At 34.9% G+C, this 18,091-nt stretch overlaps 2 protein-coding genes across 2 annotated transcripts in view; both read left to right on the top strand.

Moving 5' to 3' along the window:
- Window positions 1-290: 290 nt before the first annotated feature.
- LOC137394817 (T-box transcription factor TBX3-like) lies at window positions 291-11,059 on the top strand. Its single transcript, XM_068081586.1, has 8 exons — window positions 291-340; window positions 998-1,095; window positions 3,855-4,038; window positions 5,727-6,021; window positions 6,654-6,839; window positions 7,824-7,921; window positions 8,998-9,053; window positions 10,609-11,059. Exons 1-8 carry the CDS (start codon window positions 315-317, stop codon window positions 10,896-10,898), a joined length of 1,233 nt encoding a protein of 410 aa, XP_067937687.1. The 5' UTR covers window positions 291-314; the 3' UTR covers window positions 10,899-11,059.
- A 4,580-nt stretch (window positions 11,060-15,639) lies between these two features.
- Window positions 15,640-18,091, top strand: part of LOC137392801 (carnitine O-palmitoyltransferase 2, mitochondrial-like) — a 29,711-nt gene continuing 27,259 nt past the window's right edge. Inside the window, exon 1 of the mRNA XM_068079130.1 lies at window positions 15,640-15,663. The gene's annotated coding sequence lies outside the window, so the exon portion shown is untranslated. The remainder of the gene's footprint in view (window positions 15,664-18,091) is intronic.

Below are 18,091 nucleotides of genomic sequence, written 5' to 3'. Positions count from 1 at the left end.
ATAACAATTTGAACACGGGAGACACAAACCCTTGTCTCCCAACACATGCCAGAAAAAGAAACAGTCAAATTATTTTTGGTTTACACAAGTGACATATTTGCCAAGCTTGCCCTTTCATATCTTGATCCCCACCACCTTGTCTTGAGAATTTAAAAACAACCATTGAATGTGGTACGAAAGGGAACTGTCAGACTCAACAATGATAAGATACAAAGCCACTGATGAAAGATTGTCACCTCTGCTATTCAAAACAAGAAAATCGGCACCTATATTTCACAAGAGACCTGCTCCACCTGCCAGTCTATCATCAGCTTATGACAGATATGGCTCTCTTGGACAGGTATGTAATATAGGCAACTTCTTTATCAGCTCAAGAAAAATACAAAAGTATTAAATATTAAGTATTAATCATGCATGAAAATTCAATTAATTACATGTACATGTGAGAAGACGTTAAAGATCAACACTGTACAACTACAATAGTCATGACATACTTGTAAATGTAACGATTCTTATATATTTTTTATTATATTATATTTATTATATACATTATTATATTATTATATATTTATTATTATTATATATTCTCTGTGTTTTTTCTTTTTCACTTAAAATTCAACACTTCTTTATAAATATTCTACACTGCTTTAAAATATTCTACAATGCTCTAAAATATTCCACAACGCTCTAACAATATTTTACACGGTTTTAGAAATATTCTATATACACTAGAAATATTCTACAAGGGTTTAAAACAGTTTAGACCTAGTAGAATAAAGACTTTAGAAATATTCTGAAATGTTCTATAAATAATCTACATTGCTCGAAAAATATTATACACTGATCTAGCAATATTTCTACAATACCTACTTCAACATCTACTCACATGAACATTACCTACTTCACCATATACTTGCAAGATATCGATTTGAAGAATTATTATGTAATATACGGAAGCGTGCTCTTAAAATGTTATCTACAGCTCTGTGCACTACAGGTTGAAAGCTCTGCCTGAGGGAAACCCTTTCAAGTGGTATCAGCCATTCGAGGATAAATTCCTCAGAGACTATGATAAGAAGGAGGACTACAAGCAAGGTGAGACTGAGATTAGGCTGGAACAGCACAGAGTTGGGGTTTTAACTGCGTTGAAAAGTTAACTTGTTTGTTGTTCACAATAGATAGCTTGAACTGAAATAGATGATAAAAATAGAATCGGATTATGAAAATGTTATATTCGCATCTTATAGCAATAAAACCTAAAACGAAACTTTATATATTATAGCGGGATACTAAAAATGAATTAAAGTAATGAAGAAAAATATGTAATGAATACAACCAAACCATTAACCAAACTTATGAACCTAATACCAGTTATTTTCAAATTAAATATTTTTGCAAATGCTCTACATGTATGTTGAAGTCATCATCGTTTTCAACATGAAAAAATTAAAAAACAAGTATTATATTTTACGGAAGATTTTAGTGTAGTTGCTGACAATTGTCTTGAGTGTGGTGCCCCTTCCTTGAGTATACCATACTTTGTATAATGTTTTAAACAACTATCTACATTATTATACCAGAATTAGATAATTGGATTAATTTTGCTCCTTTGGGTTTTTTATACAAGATGTTTATATTATTTCTGCTTTATAAGAATGTTTAAAAAAGTTATTCGGTTTTGTGTTTAAACTAGTACAAAAATATTCCTATTGTGAGCTGTGAGTTGATAGTGAGCTATAGTGAGCTATAGTGAGCTATAGTGAGCTATAGTGAGCTATAGTGAGCTATAGTGAGCTATAGTGAGCTATAGTGAGCTAATAGTGAGCTATAGTGAGCTAATAGTGAGCTATAGTGAGCTGATACAGTAGATTGTAACTATAACTCAGAAAAACTGGCTTTATCTGAAAAGGTTTTTGTTTTGAACCTTTATCCCGACTTCGGTAGCGCAAGCAACTTAAAAAGTCACTCAAATGCAAATCCCATTTGGTTTGGTAAAGAAATTGTTTATCAAAGACTTGGCAAACACTATTCAGAAAGGTCAAGTAACAATATACAGTAATGTATACAGTATATGTAGTAATCAGGGTGGCATATATCACAAATAACTTTACATTAATACAGTGGCAGTCCCGTGTACCATGAAAGATCATCATGTGTAATAAGTATGTACATAATTATTCCGTAATGTAGTAGGGTGGCTGAGTGGTGCAGTGGACAAAGGAAATACATGAGTTCTAGTCAATATTAAAGTATTTCAAACTTTATAATGTTGTAATCTTTCCAAAAAAAAACTTTTCAATGGTTCATTTACTTTAATTGTTCTATTCAATATTTATAAAATTAAAATTGGCAAATTACCTGCAGCCAGTGACCACACTGTTAATCTATAGTAAGTGTCTACTCAAATGACCTGCAGCCAGTGACCACACTGTTAATCTATAGTGTCTACTCAAATTACCTGCAGCCAGTGACCACACTGTTAATCTATAGTAAGTGTCTACTCAAATTACCTGCAGTTAGTGTCCACACTGTTAATCTATAGTAAGTGTCTACTCAAATGACCTGCAGCCAGTGACCACACTGTTAATCTATAGTAAGTGTCTACTCAAATGACCTGCAGCCAGTGACCACCCTGTTAATCTATAGTAAGTGTCTACTCAAATTACCTGCAGCCAGTGACCACCCTGTTAATCTATAGTAAGTGTCTACTCAAATGACCTGCAGTTAGTGTCCACTCTGATCACCTGTAACCAGCATTTACTCAAATCACCTGTAATCAGTGTCTACTCGAATCACCTGTAGTCAGTGTTCACACAAATCACCTGCAGTCAGTGTTCACACAAATCAACTGCAGTCAGTGTCTACTCAAATCACCGGTAGTCAGTGTTCATACATATCAACTGCAGTGAGTGTCTACTCAAATCACCTGTAGTCAGTGTCCACTCAAATCACCTGCAGCCAGTGTCTAGTCAAGTATTAGCTCCCACATGCTACACAATCTTTTACAGCAAGCACATCAGTGGTTCCCAATGCTTTATTCAGTAAAGATCTTGTTGCCTTTTGTTCTGGTGCCATGCTTTCAACATGTTCCTGTGTTAAGTTAACTCATGGTAAAGTTAGACACAAGCCATACATACATACAATAATTAAATATTAAATAAACACAGGCCTCCACTCAGCTTTGTACTGCTCTTTTATTTGGATAGAGTTTGTACTTAGCTTTTTGTCCTTAGCTTTCTATTCAATGTCATTCCCACCAGCCCTTGCGAAATCACCATTGATTATGTTATTTACATAATCTAAACTCTGTTGCGTTCCTCGGACTATGAGCACTTGGGGAAAGGGAGCTTTCAGATTTCTAAATGTTTCAGTAACAAGACAGAAAGGTCATTGTAGTACACTAAAAGTTTATACACTGTGGCTATTTCATCAAAGTGTTTGTATTGCCCCTCGCATGATAGCTAAATCAAATCTGCATGTAGATGGGTTTTTAAGTGATGTAAACGTGAAAATATTCCTATGTAGACGCATCTTTTTTACATCGACAACTTTCATCCCGTCGGCTGGCAGTCCCATGCAGCGTGAAAGATCATCATGTGTAATAAATACTGTATGTGCATGATTACTCCATCTGGTGGTTGAGTGGTGCAGATTGTAGTGTACTGTGGTTAGGAACTTGAACATCGGAGTTCAATTCTAGTTTGATGCAATCTTTTTTCCTAACACTTTTAGCGTGGTCTCAGACAGATGGGTAGACATGGCTCTTATTATAGTAAAGAAAAGAATTTACATATTTTTTTAATTTAAATTTACATAAATTTTAAATATCTAAAAGTAAAACTTGGCCTTTATAGGTTTAGAAGAAAACATTGAGCATGCTGAGATTCTGACTCCGTGTCTTGCGGCTTATCAGATGTCAGCGTACTCATACCTGCACCCAGATATCAGGGATGTTGTCATTACCCTGTGCGATCACAAAGGTCTCTGGGAACAGTTTTATGATATAGGTCATGAGATGATCATCACGCCCAAAGGACGGTAGGTGCTTGGTTGAAACTTGCGAGTGATTTCGCGTGACTATCAGTTGTAGAATAGTGCCTTATGCTCAAGTTGCATAAATGACAGTTAGAAAGTGTAAGACTTTTTCACAAACATTCAAATTAAATGACTGTAGACAGTTGGTTTAATGTGTTTAAATAAGTCTAGCCAAATATTGTTGTACTGGTGTTAATATGGATATTATATGGGCATCTACCTGGGTAGCTATATCTATCATCATTACTAGTGCACTGGCAGTCCCGTGCGTCATAAGAGATCATCATGTGTCATAACTATGTGCATAATTATTCCATCATACAGCAAGGTGGTCGAGTGATGCAATGATAGCGCACTTGCCTTCTAGCCTGGGTTTGATTCTGGTGTGGTACAACCTTTTTTCCTAACTTTAGGCAGTTTCGGACAGATGGACACCACTATTATTATAGTAATACCTGGCCACCGTCCATTTATCTGTTCGTCCGTCTGTTTGTCTGCCCTTTCACTTTTTGCATCCAATCCAATTTTTTGCAAAGCAATCTTTATTCTCTGATTGATAAAATTATTCTGAGCCTTTCGTAGGTCGCTGGTTGCCTCAGCTGGTTAAAGCGTCAGTGTAATAAGTTGTTAATTAAAGCTATAAGCTATTAAATTGGTAATCATTCTAGCCATCACACTACCTAACCGCATGTCTAGAATTTTGTGATTGCATGAAAGTTGGGACATTTAAATCAATTGTTATTGTAACACAAAAATAAAATGCTTTGACATCCTTACTGTTATCATTTCTGATAATTTAAAATTGATTCAAAAGACACCTTTTATTAACGACGGATTCGTAAGTATTCATAAATAAATCTCAAATGGAGAAGATTTTAGATAGAAGAAATTACATTGGAAATTGTAATCTATCCAATGAGGACCACTCATTTCAATGAATTAAACATACATCATTTATTTCTCATTCATCAAGTACAAAGGCATCTTGTTATAAATTACAACGCTTTGGTTTTGTGCAAAATGAAATTGTGTACTCAATAATGATTAGTGCAAAAGTTTAGACAATTTTTGATTTTTTTACCAATAAAATAGGTGATTTATTTCTGCTATGCATATTTAAATTTGCTGAGAAGATGTTTTATGAAACAATTATATATTGCCTTCATGTCTTGGCAACTATAACATGTGCTCTTGACTGCGTGGCTACTGAATCTTGAATAATATTTAAGCCGAAGGAGCCAAATTGGAGTGCCAAAGGATAGCTTAGTAATCTTAGTTGTTGTGTTGCAAACAACTTTGAATTGTATCATAAAAACTTTAAATTACTCAAAGGGAAACTGTTGATCCAAGTAAACAGATGCAAATAGTTTGCATTTTTTTTTCGAGTTGAAAAAGACAAAAACTTGTGTTGTTCTCAACTCGAGCTTATTTGCTTGTACCAGTGACGATCAGGAAGAAATACTTCAGATATCCAAAAACTAATTTGTAGACCAACCATGAAAGCAAATGAATCAGTTTTTCAGTAAATGGTCACATTTTGAAAATCAATGTAAATTCTTTCTTTTTTGCTAAAAAAGCTTGCCAGGTATGATCTCAAAGCAACCTATGAACATGTACAGGGAGTTGTCTGCTTAATACCTCATCTACGCATGATTTTGCTAACCACCATCATTACTCACCACATTTTACAGGAACTTGTTTCCCAAGCTAGCTGTCAATATTAGAAACATGAATCCAAAAGTGAAGTACTATGTGTTTGTGGAGATGGAGCCAGCTAGTGACTTCAAGTTTACTTATAAATACGGTAAAGAAGGTTGGAAGAGTGTTGGCCCAGCTGACACGCTTTACCCTACAAGAAAGCACTATCATCACGATGCACCCGTCGATAAACCTGCTACGGGTGAATTCTGGATGAAAAACACTGTAACTTTTACAAGACTCAAAGTCACAAACTCACCCGATCATAAAGACCCACCAAACTTGCCGGTGAGAGACCACTGCTTCTAATTTAATAAACTCAAAGGATTTGAGAATTTCTTATCAGAACTATGACCATGCTGTTTTTCTATGGCTTGACAGAAATACTGCAAATAATACAACGTAAATATTTTTGCCAAACTAAATGAATGTATTTTATTTATTTTATTTTTGTCGTGTATAGTTATTTTCACTTTTGCTCAGTCCTGTGAAGTTGACAGGTTCTTTTCATTTCTATTACAAAACAGTTCTTTATTTTGTGATAGAAAAAGGGTAAGTTTTATTTATTTATTTATTTGTATTTTGTTTTTCTCAAAGAGTTTAATTTAGTGCAATCTATGCTGAGTTTTAAAAAAGTCTCTTTATTTTTTTATAATTTAATTAACAATAATTTCGTTTTAAACAGAAAAGAGTAAAAAAAAATTATTAAAAAAATTCTGAAGAAGACAGCAGTTAGTCAATCAAATCAAACAAATAGTTTGATATATAGCGTTTAAAATCTCTGTTAAGGGAACGAATATTAAGTAGAACACTGTTAAAGAAGCTAGCGATAATATTTTTCAAATAATTGTTAGAGATTGTCTGCTATTTGTTCATATCACATTAGCTGATGTTTGATCTACAGCGAATTTTTATTTTAGATAATCCTTCATTCGATGCAAAAGTATCGACCAAAGATCAGCGTAGTCATTGCTGACCCTTTGTCTCCCTGCTGTCAAAATTCTGGTGCACCCCATAATGTGGTATGCTTGTTCTCAGTTAACCATAAGACAGTGTCCTTTCCTGAGACAGAGTTCATGGCTGTCACTGCCTATTGTAATGATGAGGTAAGAGTTGACTATTTTCTATCATTTGATTCTCCTATATTTATCCAGTTGTATGTGATAGAAGGGTATCTATACAGCACCATTGAAAGCATTAAAAACTTGAGATACGTAAAAGATGCACGTATCTCAAGTGTTTAATGCTTTTAATGATGCTGTATAGATACCCTCCCACCACATACAACTAGATAAATGTAGGAGGATATTTATCCAGGTAAATATATGAAGATATGTAAAACATGTATATATACAAGTTTTTTACATTTCTTCTTATCTCATTACGTACATATGTCATGAGATTTATTTGTGCAGAAGTACTGTTACAGTAGTAGTTTTTTTAGTTGCACTCCTAAAAACATAGGCTTTACTAAAAAGTGGAGTTTTTAAAGAAATAACACATAAAACGATAGTTTATACCAAAAGTTTTCTTTTGAAGAGAAAACAACTCCTTAAAAAACTATAAATGCAAAATACAGAAGTTGTAGTCACTTTAAATTTTTTGAGTTATGCTTATCTAAGGGCGGAAGCACGACTTTATAAACTACAAAATTTCCAAATTCAACTCTCTCTCTCTCAATTTGAAGTACATGTAATCTGTTATGTTTCAAAAATCGATGATGGCTTATATAAAAGCTCATGGCCAATCTCAGTAACAGGATTGGTCGACGCGCACTGGTACAATGACATAGTGTTCTTCTTTTATTATTAATTCTATGGTATATGGCATGCGAGCAACAAAATATTTCTTGTATCTTCTTCTTTTCCTACCTCCTGCCTGTGAATTTTTCCATTACTTTGTTTTTTTCTTTCATACTCTTCTTGGTGATTGCATTCCTCTAATTTCTCCTTTTGCCTATTTGCTTTTTATAGCTTGTTTTCTTTAACAATTGTGATACCGTGATAGTTTTTTGCAGTTGGATCATTTGAAACTTTACAGTGAACAACACGGAGAGCCAATTAGAGTATAAAAAATCTGTGTGATTGCAGGTAAAGCTTCTCAAAATACAAGAGAACAAGTCTGCCAAAGGACATCGAAATAAAGAAGATCAATTGAAGGCTATCCAGCCTATCAACTCGCACATAAAGTAACAAACATCCCTAGCTTCCTAGTATGGTCTTAACACAATGGGAGATGATGACTATTTAAACTTTTGGATATTCGCATATTGTCATTGTTCACTACAGTCATAGTTCATTATAGCCATAGTCCACTATAGTCATAGTTCACTGTAGCCATAGTTCATTATAGCCATGGTTCATTATAGTCATAGTTCCCTGTAGCCATAGTTCACTATATTCATAGTTTACTATAGCCCTAGTTCAGTATAGCTAAGACCATTTTACACAATCCTGCCTGACAGAAAGGATTTACATGGTTTGACAAAATCAGATGAAAGAGGGAGTTGCTTTCAACAGATCATTTAACATAGACATACCAGTATCTAACCACAGTGGGATGTGTAACCATAGTAACCATAGTGTCCTAAAGCATCAGACTGCTGAGAGAAGCAAATTGTAGTCATATGAAGTTTCTATAGCCGAAGGAAAAATAGATTGCGTTTTATTGTGGTGTAGATTTTGAGAACATGCGTGGCAGGCGCTAGCTGCACCTCTAGCCAATTCTTCTCTTTCAGGTTCAGTTCTTCAGTAGAACATGCAAAATCTCTTGCGCCTGAAATACTAGAGTGACCCCAGCTTAAGTGTTGGTGTTTTTCAACTGTAAGCAAAAAACCTGGGTTCTTTTCTTTAAAGCAAACTATGAATCGTAGGGTGGCCTCCTTCCTCTAATTAAACTTGTTTCCAGAATGAAAAACCCGACAGTCTTTTACGAAGCTTATTTGCTAGCATTTCTGCTTGCGTTTCCCTTTTACCCACTTAAGCTACTCAGCCAGCTTTCCAGTAACACACTGCCTCATACTTTGTGGTCTCAAGGACAGCTCTCATAACTACTCCTGGTCTCAGGATAGGACAACTCCATAGCCTGCTCAGTAGAGCTATTTAGTAGCATAACAGTGAAATACTTTAAGGCAGCTGACATAAAGATAAGCTTGAATCGCCTTTCAATACCTTCATTGCTTCACCCAATGTTTTATGATGATGTTGAGACCAATTGAGAAATGCATAGGTACCTTTACCTGTACATCTGTCATTTTTGTTTTAGGTTAGAAAGACAGAAAAAAGAAGTTTCAGGAACTTTTCAACAATGCAGCCAACCAGGTACATATTATTGCATGATTCAATCTTTACTATAATAAAAGCTGTGTTAGTCCATTTATCTGAAGCCATGTTTTGGATTTGAGAAAATGATTCCATTGTGTGGGATTCGAACTCATCACTTTCAGCTCCATTGGACCGACATTCTAATTTTTACTATAACAAAAACTATATCTATGTGTCCATCCATTTGTTCGAAGTCGCGCTTGCTGGTTTAAAAAAAAGATTCCGCTGTACAGGATTTGAACTCTCTGCTTTTAGTTTTGTTTATCAACATTTTAACAACTACACCACTCAACCACTCACTGCTATTGCTGAATAATTGTATGTATAGTTATTACATCTGATGATCTCTCGTGGTGCACTAGACTGCCAGGGCACTAGTTTTACTAGTTTGTAATGCAATCTATATTGTTAATTTCAGTACACATAACGTAATCTCCGATATAGACAATTGTAGAAAGACACAAACATACGTATCTACACTATCTGTAGTGTTGGTTGTTTCAAGTTATTGATACTCATGGTAGTTCTCTCCCTACTATATTTGTTTCCAAACTGTCTGCCATATACTAAATTAAAACAAAAATGCTCAAAATACAGTCCGATGTTTATAGTTAAGTGTATATCTTTTTTGGCGAGTCGAATAAAAAAGAGGAGCTGACACTCGCGTATCTTGAGTAGATTTATTGATTAGAGCAAGCAAGTTAGCTAAGTTTTACCTCATCCATACTGACTATTGGCTATTTTAATTTGACTAAACCAAGTAGAAAGTATGACGAGATATTTTCTAGCCATAATGCATGACACTATTAGACAAGATATAAAATTGGAATATAGCAAACTACTTTCTTAACAATTCTCTCAGCTCAGAGACAAAGTGAGACCATGATTTCTGATGATAATTATCTTATACAAAAGTATTATTCTGTTTGAAGATACACACTCCCCTTCCACTCTCTCTGAGAGAGTGTTCAAATGTATTTTTTGCATTTTACATTTCCACCCTGTCAACACTTGCCCTGACACAATTTCAGCAGCATTTTACAAACATTCTGAGCAGACCAACTTTCTGTCACATACGGTTTTTGATGTTACATTTTTTGTTGCTGTACTCTAAATTTTTCAAATCAAAGATTTGTAATTGAAATATATAAATTTCAGTGGTTGTCTATCATTTGCCATTTGTGTGTCCAGTTATAGCGATTAGTATTCAGGAATGAAAAATCCGTTTTGCACTGATTTTGAACTCGGAACCTGTGCATGGTGTGCAAACAGGTGTGCTAAACCCTTACACTACATCATCCTTATTACTCTCCTAAAAGTTGTGCTCATACAATTTGAGGCACTTACGAAAATACTATTAACCAGTTTGACGTTACCCGTAACATCAAGCTAATTTTGCAGCTCTTATTATAGTAAGGATTTAGACTAGTTTAAGTTACTAGCTTAAGTCACTCAAATTCATTGAGTAAATATTTTCAGCTTTTTCGGTATTCACCTAGTATTATTCATGAGAACTGTTATATCAAGCTCATATCAATCCATTTGGTTTTAGAATGTGTCGACTATGAAGCGCATGCGAGGTGTGATGCAACAATAGAATGGAGAAGACAACTGCTTCAGAGCAATCCATACAACCAAAGGGTTGATATGCTAGTACAGGAGCAACCGGCTCAGTTACAATGCATGATATCTGCTGGCCAAGAAGTGCACAGCGTGAACTACACACAACTACTCTCAGAACACCACTTTCAGAATCCTTTCTCGACTGCTATTACGCATGTCTCGAACCACCAGCCAAGACATTTCTATGAAAATGTTTCATCTATAGACAACTGGGTTTGAGGTAAATGCAGCCACTGTGAATGAGATTTTCAGATTACTTTTATATTTTAATTTTTCAAATTTTTAACTTTTGTAATTGTTACTTCGATTATAGTAGTCTATCGTTTAGGATATGGAGCGTGACACAGATACTTGTATTCCTCATGATATATTGAGGTCAAAGTGAAATATAGCAAGCTTTAATTGCATACAAATAAAACTTATTCACTATTTATATTTGTTCATGTCAATGAATCTTAATTTTAAGGAAATGTGCAAAAAACATGTTTCAAATAAAAAGTTTCCTGTTTTAAGAGTTTTTGGAAGAATGATTAACACAAAATGTTATTTAAATACAAACTAGCTGAATTCCAAGCATTGCACAGGTATTAAAAACAGCTTATAAACAGTTGCAGACAATGTACATGTAGTTGTCTGCCACTTGCCATTAGCCTGGCGCATTGCTAAAGACCAATTTGAGCAATGAGTGCAAGCTTTAGTCACGCTGCATAACACAGAATGCTATACCTATTTTAACCAACATATTGGCAATTATCACCTCGGAGATCAATGTATCTCCAGTAGCTTAATTGGAAGGATTATCGCCTGGCAAACGGGAGGTTCCGAGATCAAATCCCGCATGTAGCAAATAATTATTTCCAGAAATATGTTAACAGCTACAGGTAAACACACCGAAGTAGGAACGGACACACAAATATAGAGATTTATATAGATTGTAAAAATTATATTGGCTGTCTTACAATCAAGATGAGACAATCTACCAATAAAAAGACAAGAATTTACTAGTTCTATGTCGACAGCAAAAACATCCTAATCTGTGGTAGACCAACAAAGGAGTTGGTGAAGGCATGCAATGACAAACCCTGAACATGTTATATCTGACAACAGGGTTTCAAGGTGCGTTTACATGTGGATGATTTGTGGGAGTTGTGTTTTCGCCGAAAAAAATGGTGTTGGAATGGCTGTTCACAAATTGAAACACATTTTTGCAAAAACTACACCAAATCAACTCAAAATCTGACTGTACAAAATGGGTCACCTTATTAGCCAGTAAAGTCTAACACCAATATCCATTCCATCTTGACCCCTTACAACCATAAACACAGTAGAGAGCCATGACATTGCTCAGCTTATGTGTACTACTCTTGAGCTTATGTAAAAGGATCTGGAAGTGTGCAGTTCTAACTAAAATATCATTTCAATTCAGTAATTAGTTGTAATTAAATCTACTGATTTGAGTGCCGTTTGTACCTGATCCTTTGGGAGAACAGAATATACCACCATTACAGTTGTATTTGTGGCACCATTTCAAAATATGATTGGTTTATTCCATGTTGTGCTTCATTAAGGACAGCCATAAAAAAATGATCAAATGATCAAACTGCCTATACAGCAGTTTACCGATCTTGTGTTAGCGACTGGGGCAAAACCATTTTAGTAACAGTTATTTGTTTTACACCAAACAGACTTTGTCAGCGGGGAAGCAACTCAGATAAACCATCATGATGTAAACGCACTTTCAGAATGTATATGATGTTACCGAGTTTTTGCCAATGAACACTCATTCAGCCACATCAGAAGTTCATCAACACATCTTCAGGTCAGTTGGGTCTCGCAGTGTGCTGTTCAAACATACAGACATACTATTTCAGACAAATACTTGCCGAGAGGTAGATCTAAAGTCTGTTTTGGTGTAGCAAGGAATCAAGCGGAGTAGTGGGGCCATATTTGATCAGAAATGGTATAACAGGACTAGTCCTGAGGGTGATCTACATTTATAATTTACAGATATGAACACAGATGAAAAAATAGTTAGCAGTTTGAATATTTTTTCACGGTTACCTACGCAGGTAAATGTAATATGCTACATACATAGAAGGATACATAGTTATAAAATGATTTAGCATTTGATATTCGCTGTATGCATTGAACAAATGAAAGCACACGTTTTCCTCTTCTCTACTCTCTTTAGGCTATCATGTATATCTACATCTACAAGATGCATCACACATTGTAGATGTCAAAGACAGAAGTTTAAATCACCCATCAAAATCCTTGTTCAAAATGCTTTAATTGGCAAAATGTTCAATCCGTCATCACGGAGAGAAGATTGGAATGTTATGCAATTTTAGCTAGACTGCCAACTCTAATCTTAAAGGCATCGTTAGAAAGTAGCCCAGCCATTTTTTTACCGGGTAAGTATGATGATCAGCAGCTAGCTGTAGAAGAGGTTTTTAGCTATAGAAAATGCATTTTTAGCTCACTCTTTGGAACCGCGTGCAGTATTATTGCAAGGTTTATATGGAAGACACACTTCCCAAAAAACAACCTAGTGACAGAAGCTATCAATCTCTGCTCACTATTTTTCATTAGTAATTTATTTAGCTCACATCCTTTGACATTCTGTTTAAATTTCATTTCATGACAATTAGAGGGCATAATATAATGTACATGTATGTGCTAAATGCAAATGCTGTGTGAATATTCTGGAGAACCCTTGCCACACCAAAACAGACCTAAGATTTACCAAAAGATTTTAGAGCTCTGTGGTCAGATGTCTGAAATATTATTTTTAGTTTTTGGCAGGATATATATGGCTATAAAATGATAAAAGTTGTTACAAAATTAAAATAGTTATCAGTTAAAACTACTGTGGAAATTTTAATGTCGTTCATACATGTTGTTATATCAAAGTAAATGAGTCAGTTTTTGCTGAAAAATGCTGTTAACATATAGTGTTGAAAAGTGTTGCAAGATATATGAGTAGATTTACACATGATGATGTTTTGAACCGTTTTTCTAGTGATTGTAGCTCACATTACTTCTACATGTATATGCTCTCCTAATCTAGCACAAACAATGTAAAAACTAAATTATGTTCAACATGATGATGTGAATTATAAATGCTGATGTGTATGAGTGCAGAGTGAGCTTCATACTGAAGTGTTTGAATTTCAAAAAGGAAACATTTAAAATATAACTGTTTGTGGTGAGAGGGCAGTACTGTATTGTCCTATTAGGAGACTCCGTAACCATCCGGAGCACTTTCCTCTGTCAAAATCTCGGAAATTGCGAAATCAGCATAGTGTACATAGTGGAAGTCATTACGTGGCACTAAAATTCACAGGCCCGTATTCCCTGATGCGGCTGGGCAGCTGAGTCGCCCCAGATTTTGTGTGATCTTAGGCGGCTAATTAGTAAGAGTTTCAGTCTAAGCTCATTCACTTGGAATTTCCACCAACTAATTACCTAGCACTCCAGCGCAACGTTGCGCTCTAGCGATGAGGTGGAGCGGCTCACTAATCTAGTACGTCTTGGTTTTGCCTGCCACCAATGCAGTGAGTGAGAGATACTTTTCTGCATTGAAGCAAATCCAAACATCGACGAGGAACACCATAGGGCAGGCTGTCTAAATAATCTTCTAATATTACACATATATAAAGATGTTGAAATAGATACAGAATCAGTTGTGAAAGATTTCTGCCATGGACACATTGACAGAAGAAGAGCTTTTTAAAAGACAAGTGTCAGGCTATAACACTCAATCTTCTATGTACACATGTACATGTATGTTTGTGTTTGCAGGCCAAGGTTGTTGCTCATTGTACACCTAGGTGGCCATGATTTAAACATAGTAAGTTTTAAGCAGACCAAGTAATCTATTTGTTGTCTTTCCCTGGTGGATGTAATATATTATTTAAACTTATTTTTGTAACTGAAACAGGTGCTCTTAAATTTAGTTTTCAAAAGACAAGTGTCAAGCTATAACAATCAATCTTCTATGTACACATGTACATGTATGTATATTTATGAATATAAATGTAAATATACATATATATGGTTACAACTCAAAACCATGTAACTCTGTAGCTAGCTATCTTTGCAAGACTCGAAATGACTCACCTTGGCAGTACCTGAATATCCACCTTAAATAATACAAGATACACTTTAAAATGCTCTAATATTGCTCTTAATTCTCAAAATTTTCTTGGGGGAGGGCCTCCGAACCCCCCTTCTCTGGGTGGATGCTTCATCTTCTCTCCCAGACCCTTCCCGCACAGCCGAGTCGGAGCTTCTGCCCTCTGGCAACTACTAATTGACAGTCTCCTGACCACTTTTTCTTTGGACAATACAGCCCTGTGAGAGGGTATTTATACAGCACCAGTGTAAGCCTTAAAACTTGAGATTGTATATATGTAACAGAATTTATCTGTGTAGTAGTAATGTGATAATTGTTACAAACCTAAAAGCATAGTTTGTAGCCTTGTACTAAAACCTCTCAGTTTTTTAGTGAAACAAATAGTGTATTGTCTATGTTGTCTTAAAGAATCCCACAAGGAGTCGTCTTTTTATAGGAGGAAACAACTCTTCAAAACTAAAAAGGCAAAATTCAGAAGTTACATACATTTTTAATTGTTGCAATAATGCTTATTTAGTAGCAAAACCATGACCTTATAAATTACAAAATTTTGAGTTTTGACTCTTTATTTTAACTTGGAGTAGTTTGCAACAATGGCCAACAATGTTCTATAATGCTATGGAAAAGTTCATGGCCAATCTAGAGACATGATTGGTCGGCGCACGCTGATACAATTACGCAGCGCTCGAACTTTGTTGGTAACTCTATGGTACACGGAACGTGAGAAATAGTTGGTGATTGGAGTGTGAAAAATCGCAACGGCCAAAGTCCACTTTCTCTTTGACGCAGTATTGTTCATCTCTCGTTGCCATACGTTTTAATACAATTTTGGAACGATACATTTGGGTTCGGTTCAATTTAAATAATGCACGTAGCAAATAATTTGATTGAAATTGTCATTAATAATACTTATTATTATCATCATCGTTTTTTTGCGTATGATGTATTAGTTATTACTATTTCGAGGGTTTTCATTTGCCTTGCTTAGTTACAATATTGCTCAAGTTAATCAGTGATAGTTTACAATCATTCTTGTTAGAAACAGTAAGAAACAATGGTTGCCACGCTTAGTTCGGTTTTGACTTGTAAACTACCAATTGTAACACATTCTTTTTTATCATTTACATCCTAAACGTCCGGTGTAATAGAGCAGCCACTTTTGCATATCTTTTGGGGTTGTGTCGAAAAATAAGCCTACCAGTCAAGTGGTTCGCTGTCTAAAGATATTACTAAGATTTTTTGTCATAGAACACAGGTCAAGAGCAAAATACACAAAAAGCTGATGCCGTCCAATGAATCTTTCAAACACAGAAAGAAATCCAATATTTTCAGTAATAGACACTTACTCAGTAGTACACCATAGAATACAGTGCCGTAGAATTCGTGGGACTCATCAAACTACACCAAAAATAGCGTATCGATTTTAGTTTTTGTAGGCCACTTTACCCGTTGAGATGAGGCCATCCCAGTCCCGAATCAATCACTCATGTTATCGCTAATGTGCTATAATGTACATGGAGAACTCTTTGGAGAACAAGCTGTAGGGCTTCAGTCATTTGCACTGCTTTTCCAAGTTGAAGGTTTTAGCATTGGAGGCTTTGGCTGGTAGATATTGACAAGTGGTCAATGTCACACTAGTCACATTGGTAGACAAGTTGAGACATTGAAGCTTTTTGATGGCTTTTAACTTTTGTAATTTTTGATTTGCGGTAGCATCTATATTTGTGACTTTTTGTGAAAAAATCATCAAGTTTCTGGCAAGTTTCATAATTTTTTTTTTGCAGAGCCTATTAAATCAGAAACAAACGAGCTTTTTATAATTGTTAAAGATTGTACCATTTTAGATTGCCATGTAAGATTGAATGATGGACTAGTATTCTGCTGCATCATCAGCTGCACGGTACTAATAACAGTTGTAGCCAGAAGCATTCTACAATATTTTAAGAGTTGGTATTGTAAGAACAGATTTTGTGATAGTAACTCTAAAATTCGTCAATGTACGTTAGATGTCACAACAGAATTATTTGTCTCTATTTAACTCTGGCCCATAGATATTAATCGAGAGTAGAAGTGGCTTGCATAGTACTTTTTCTAAATGGAAAGTCTTTGTAATCCGTTACATACATGTAGAAGCTCTTTTTTTTAGACTTACATGTAGGTATTTCATTATAGATTAAAATTATGTCAAGTTTAATTTCATTACAACAAACTTACGTAAAATAGCTATTATTACTTCATGCAGTGTCGAATGCATACAAGAAGTCACCTGTAGCAGTTAAAGTTTTTTGGTGACTGCTGTTTTCAGCAGTCAAAAAATCTTTTATTATGCAACATATTAAAAAAGCACAGTTTGTGGGACAGCTTTAGACACGTTAATGCACTAATGTATGTTACACAGATCCAATCTACAAAACAAAGAAACACAATGGATATATTTGTTATTATTATTACATTGTTGGCAATATCTTACCACAACTGGCACATTTATTATAAAAATAACTAATTTTATTCCAGTCTTTTGCTTATCTGGTTATTGACTTAAAAGTAGGATAAATATTTGCTGCTGTGCTCAGCAGCTTAATGTATTATTTAATATTATTTACCTCTAATAGTCCCTAGCATGGCCTTTAATTTGAACGTTTCTTCCTATCATTTCTGTTTGCTCACACGAATTCAAAGGTTTCATTATTAAAAATGACACTTTGCTGAAAGACTATCATGAACTGTTATCAAAAACGAATGTGTGAAACTTTGTTGAAGGACTATCATGAACTGTTATTAAAAATATATCTGACATTTTCCTGAAAGACCACCATAAACTGGATCAAAAGCTGTCTAACCAAATGTAAACAATACACTGTTATTGGTAACAATTTATCTTCTATACTAGATTTAACATGTAGTGTGCCTCAAGGTTCCATCCTTGGTCCAACTCTTTTTTAATTTACATAAATGATTTAACACATGTCACCAACCTTTTCACACCTTTGCTCTATGCAGATGACACTAATCTCTTTTTCGAATCCTGTAACATCAACGAGCAAATAGATTGTTTAAACAACGAACTTCTTGCTATTAAAAATGGTGCACTTCCATCAAACTCACCCTAAATGTTAATAAGACTAATTTCATGTTACTAAAAACCCCCAAAATAAAGTTCATTTAGGTAACACTCATCCCTTTTTCATTTTCAACAAACCAATTTGTCAGATAGATCACACTAAATTTTTAGGTATTTTCATTGATTCTAATCTCACTTGGAAAAAACACATCG

This window comes from Watersipora subatra, chromosome 4, assembly GCF_963576615.1.
Source record: "Watersipora subatra chromosome 4, tzWatSuba1.1, whole genome shotgun sequence".
NCBI classification, from domain to species: domain Eukaryota; kingdom Metazoa; phylum Bryozoa; class Gymnolaemata; order Cheilostomatida; family Watersiporidae; genus Watersipora; species Watersipora subatra.
Note: the sequence above shows the minus strand (reverse complement) of the source record. Positions and strands in the feature narration are given on the sequence as shown.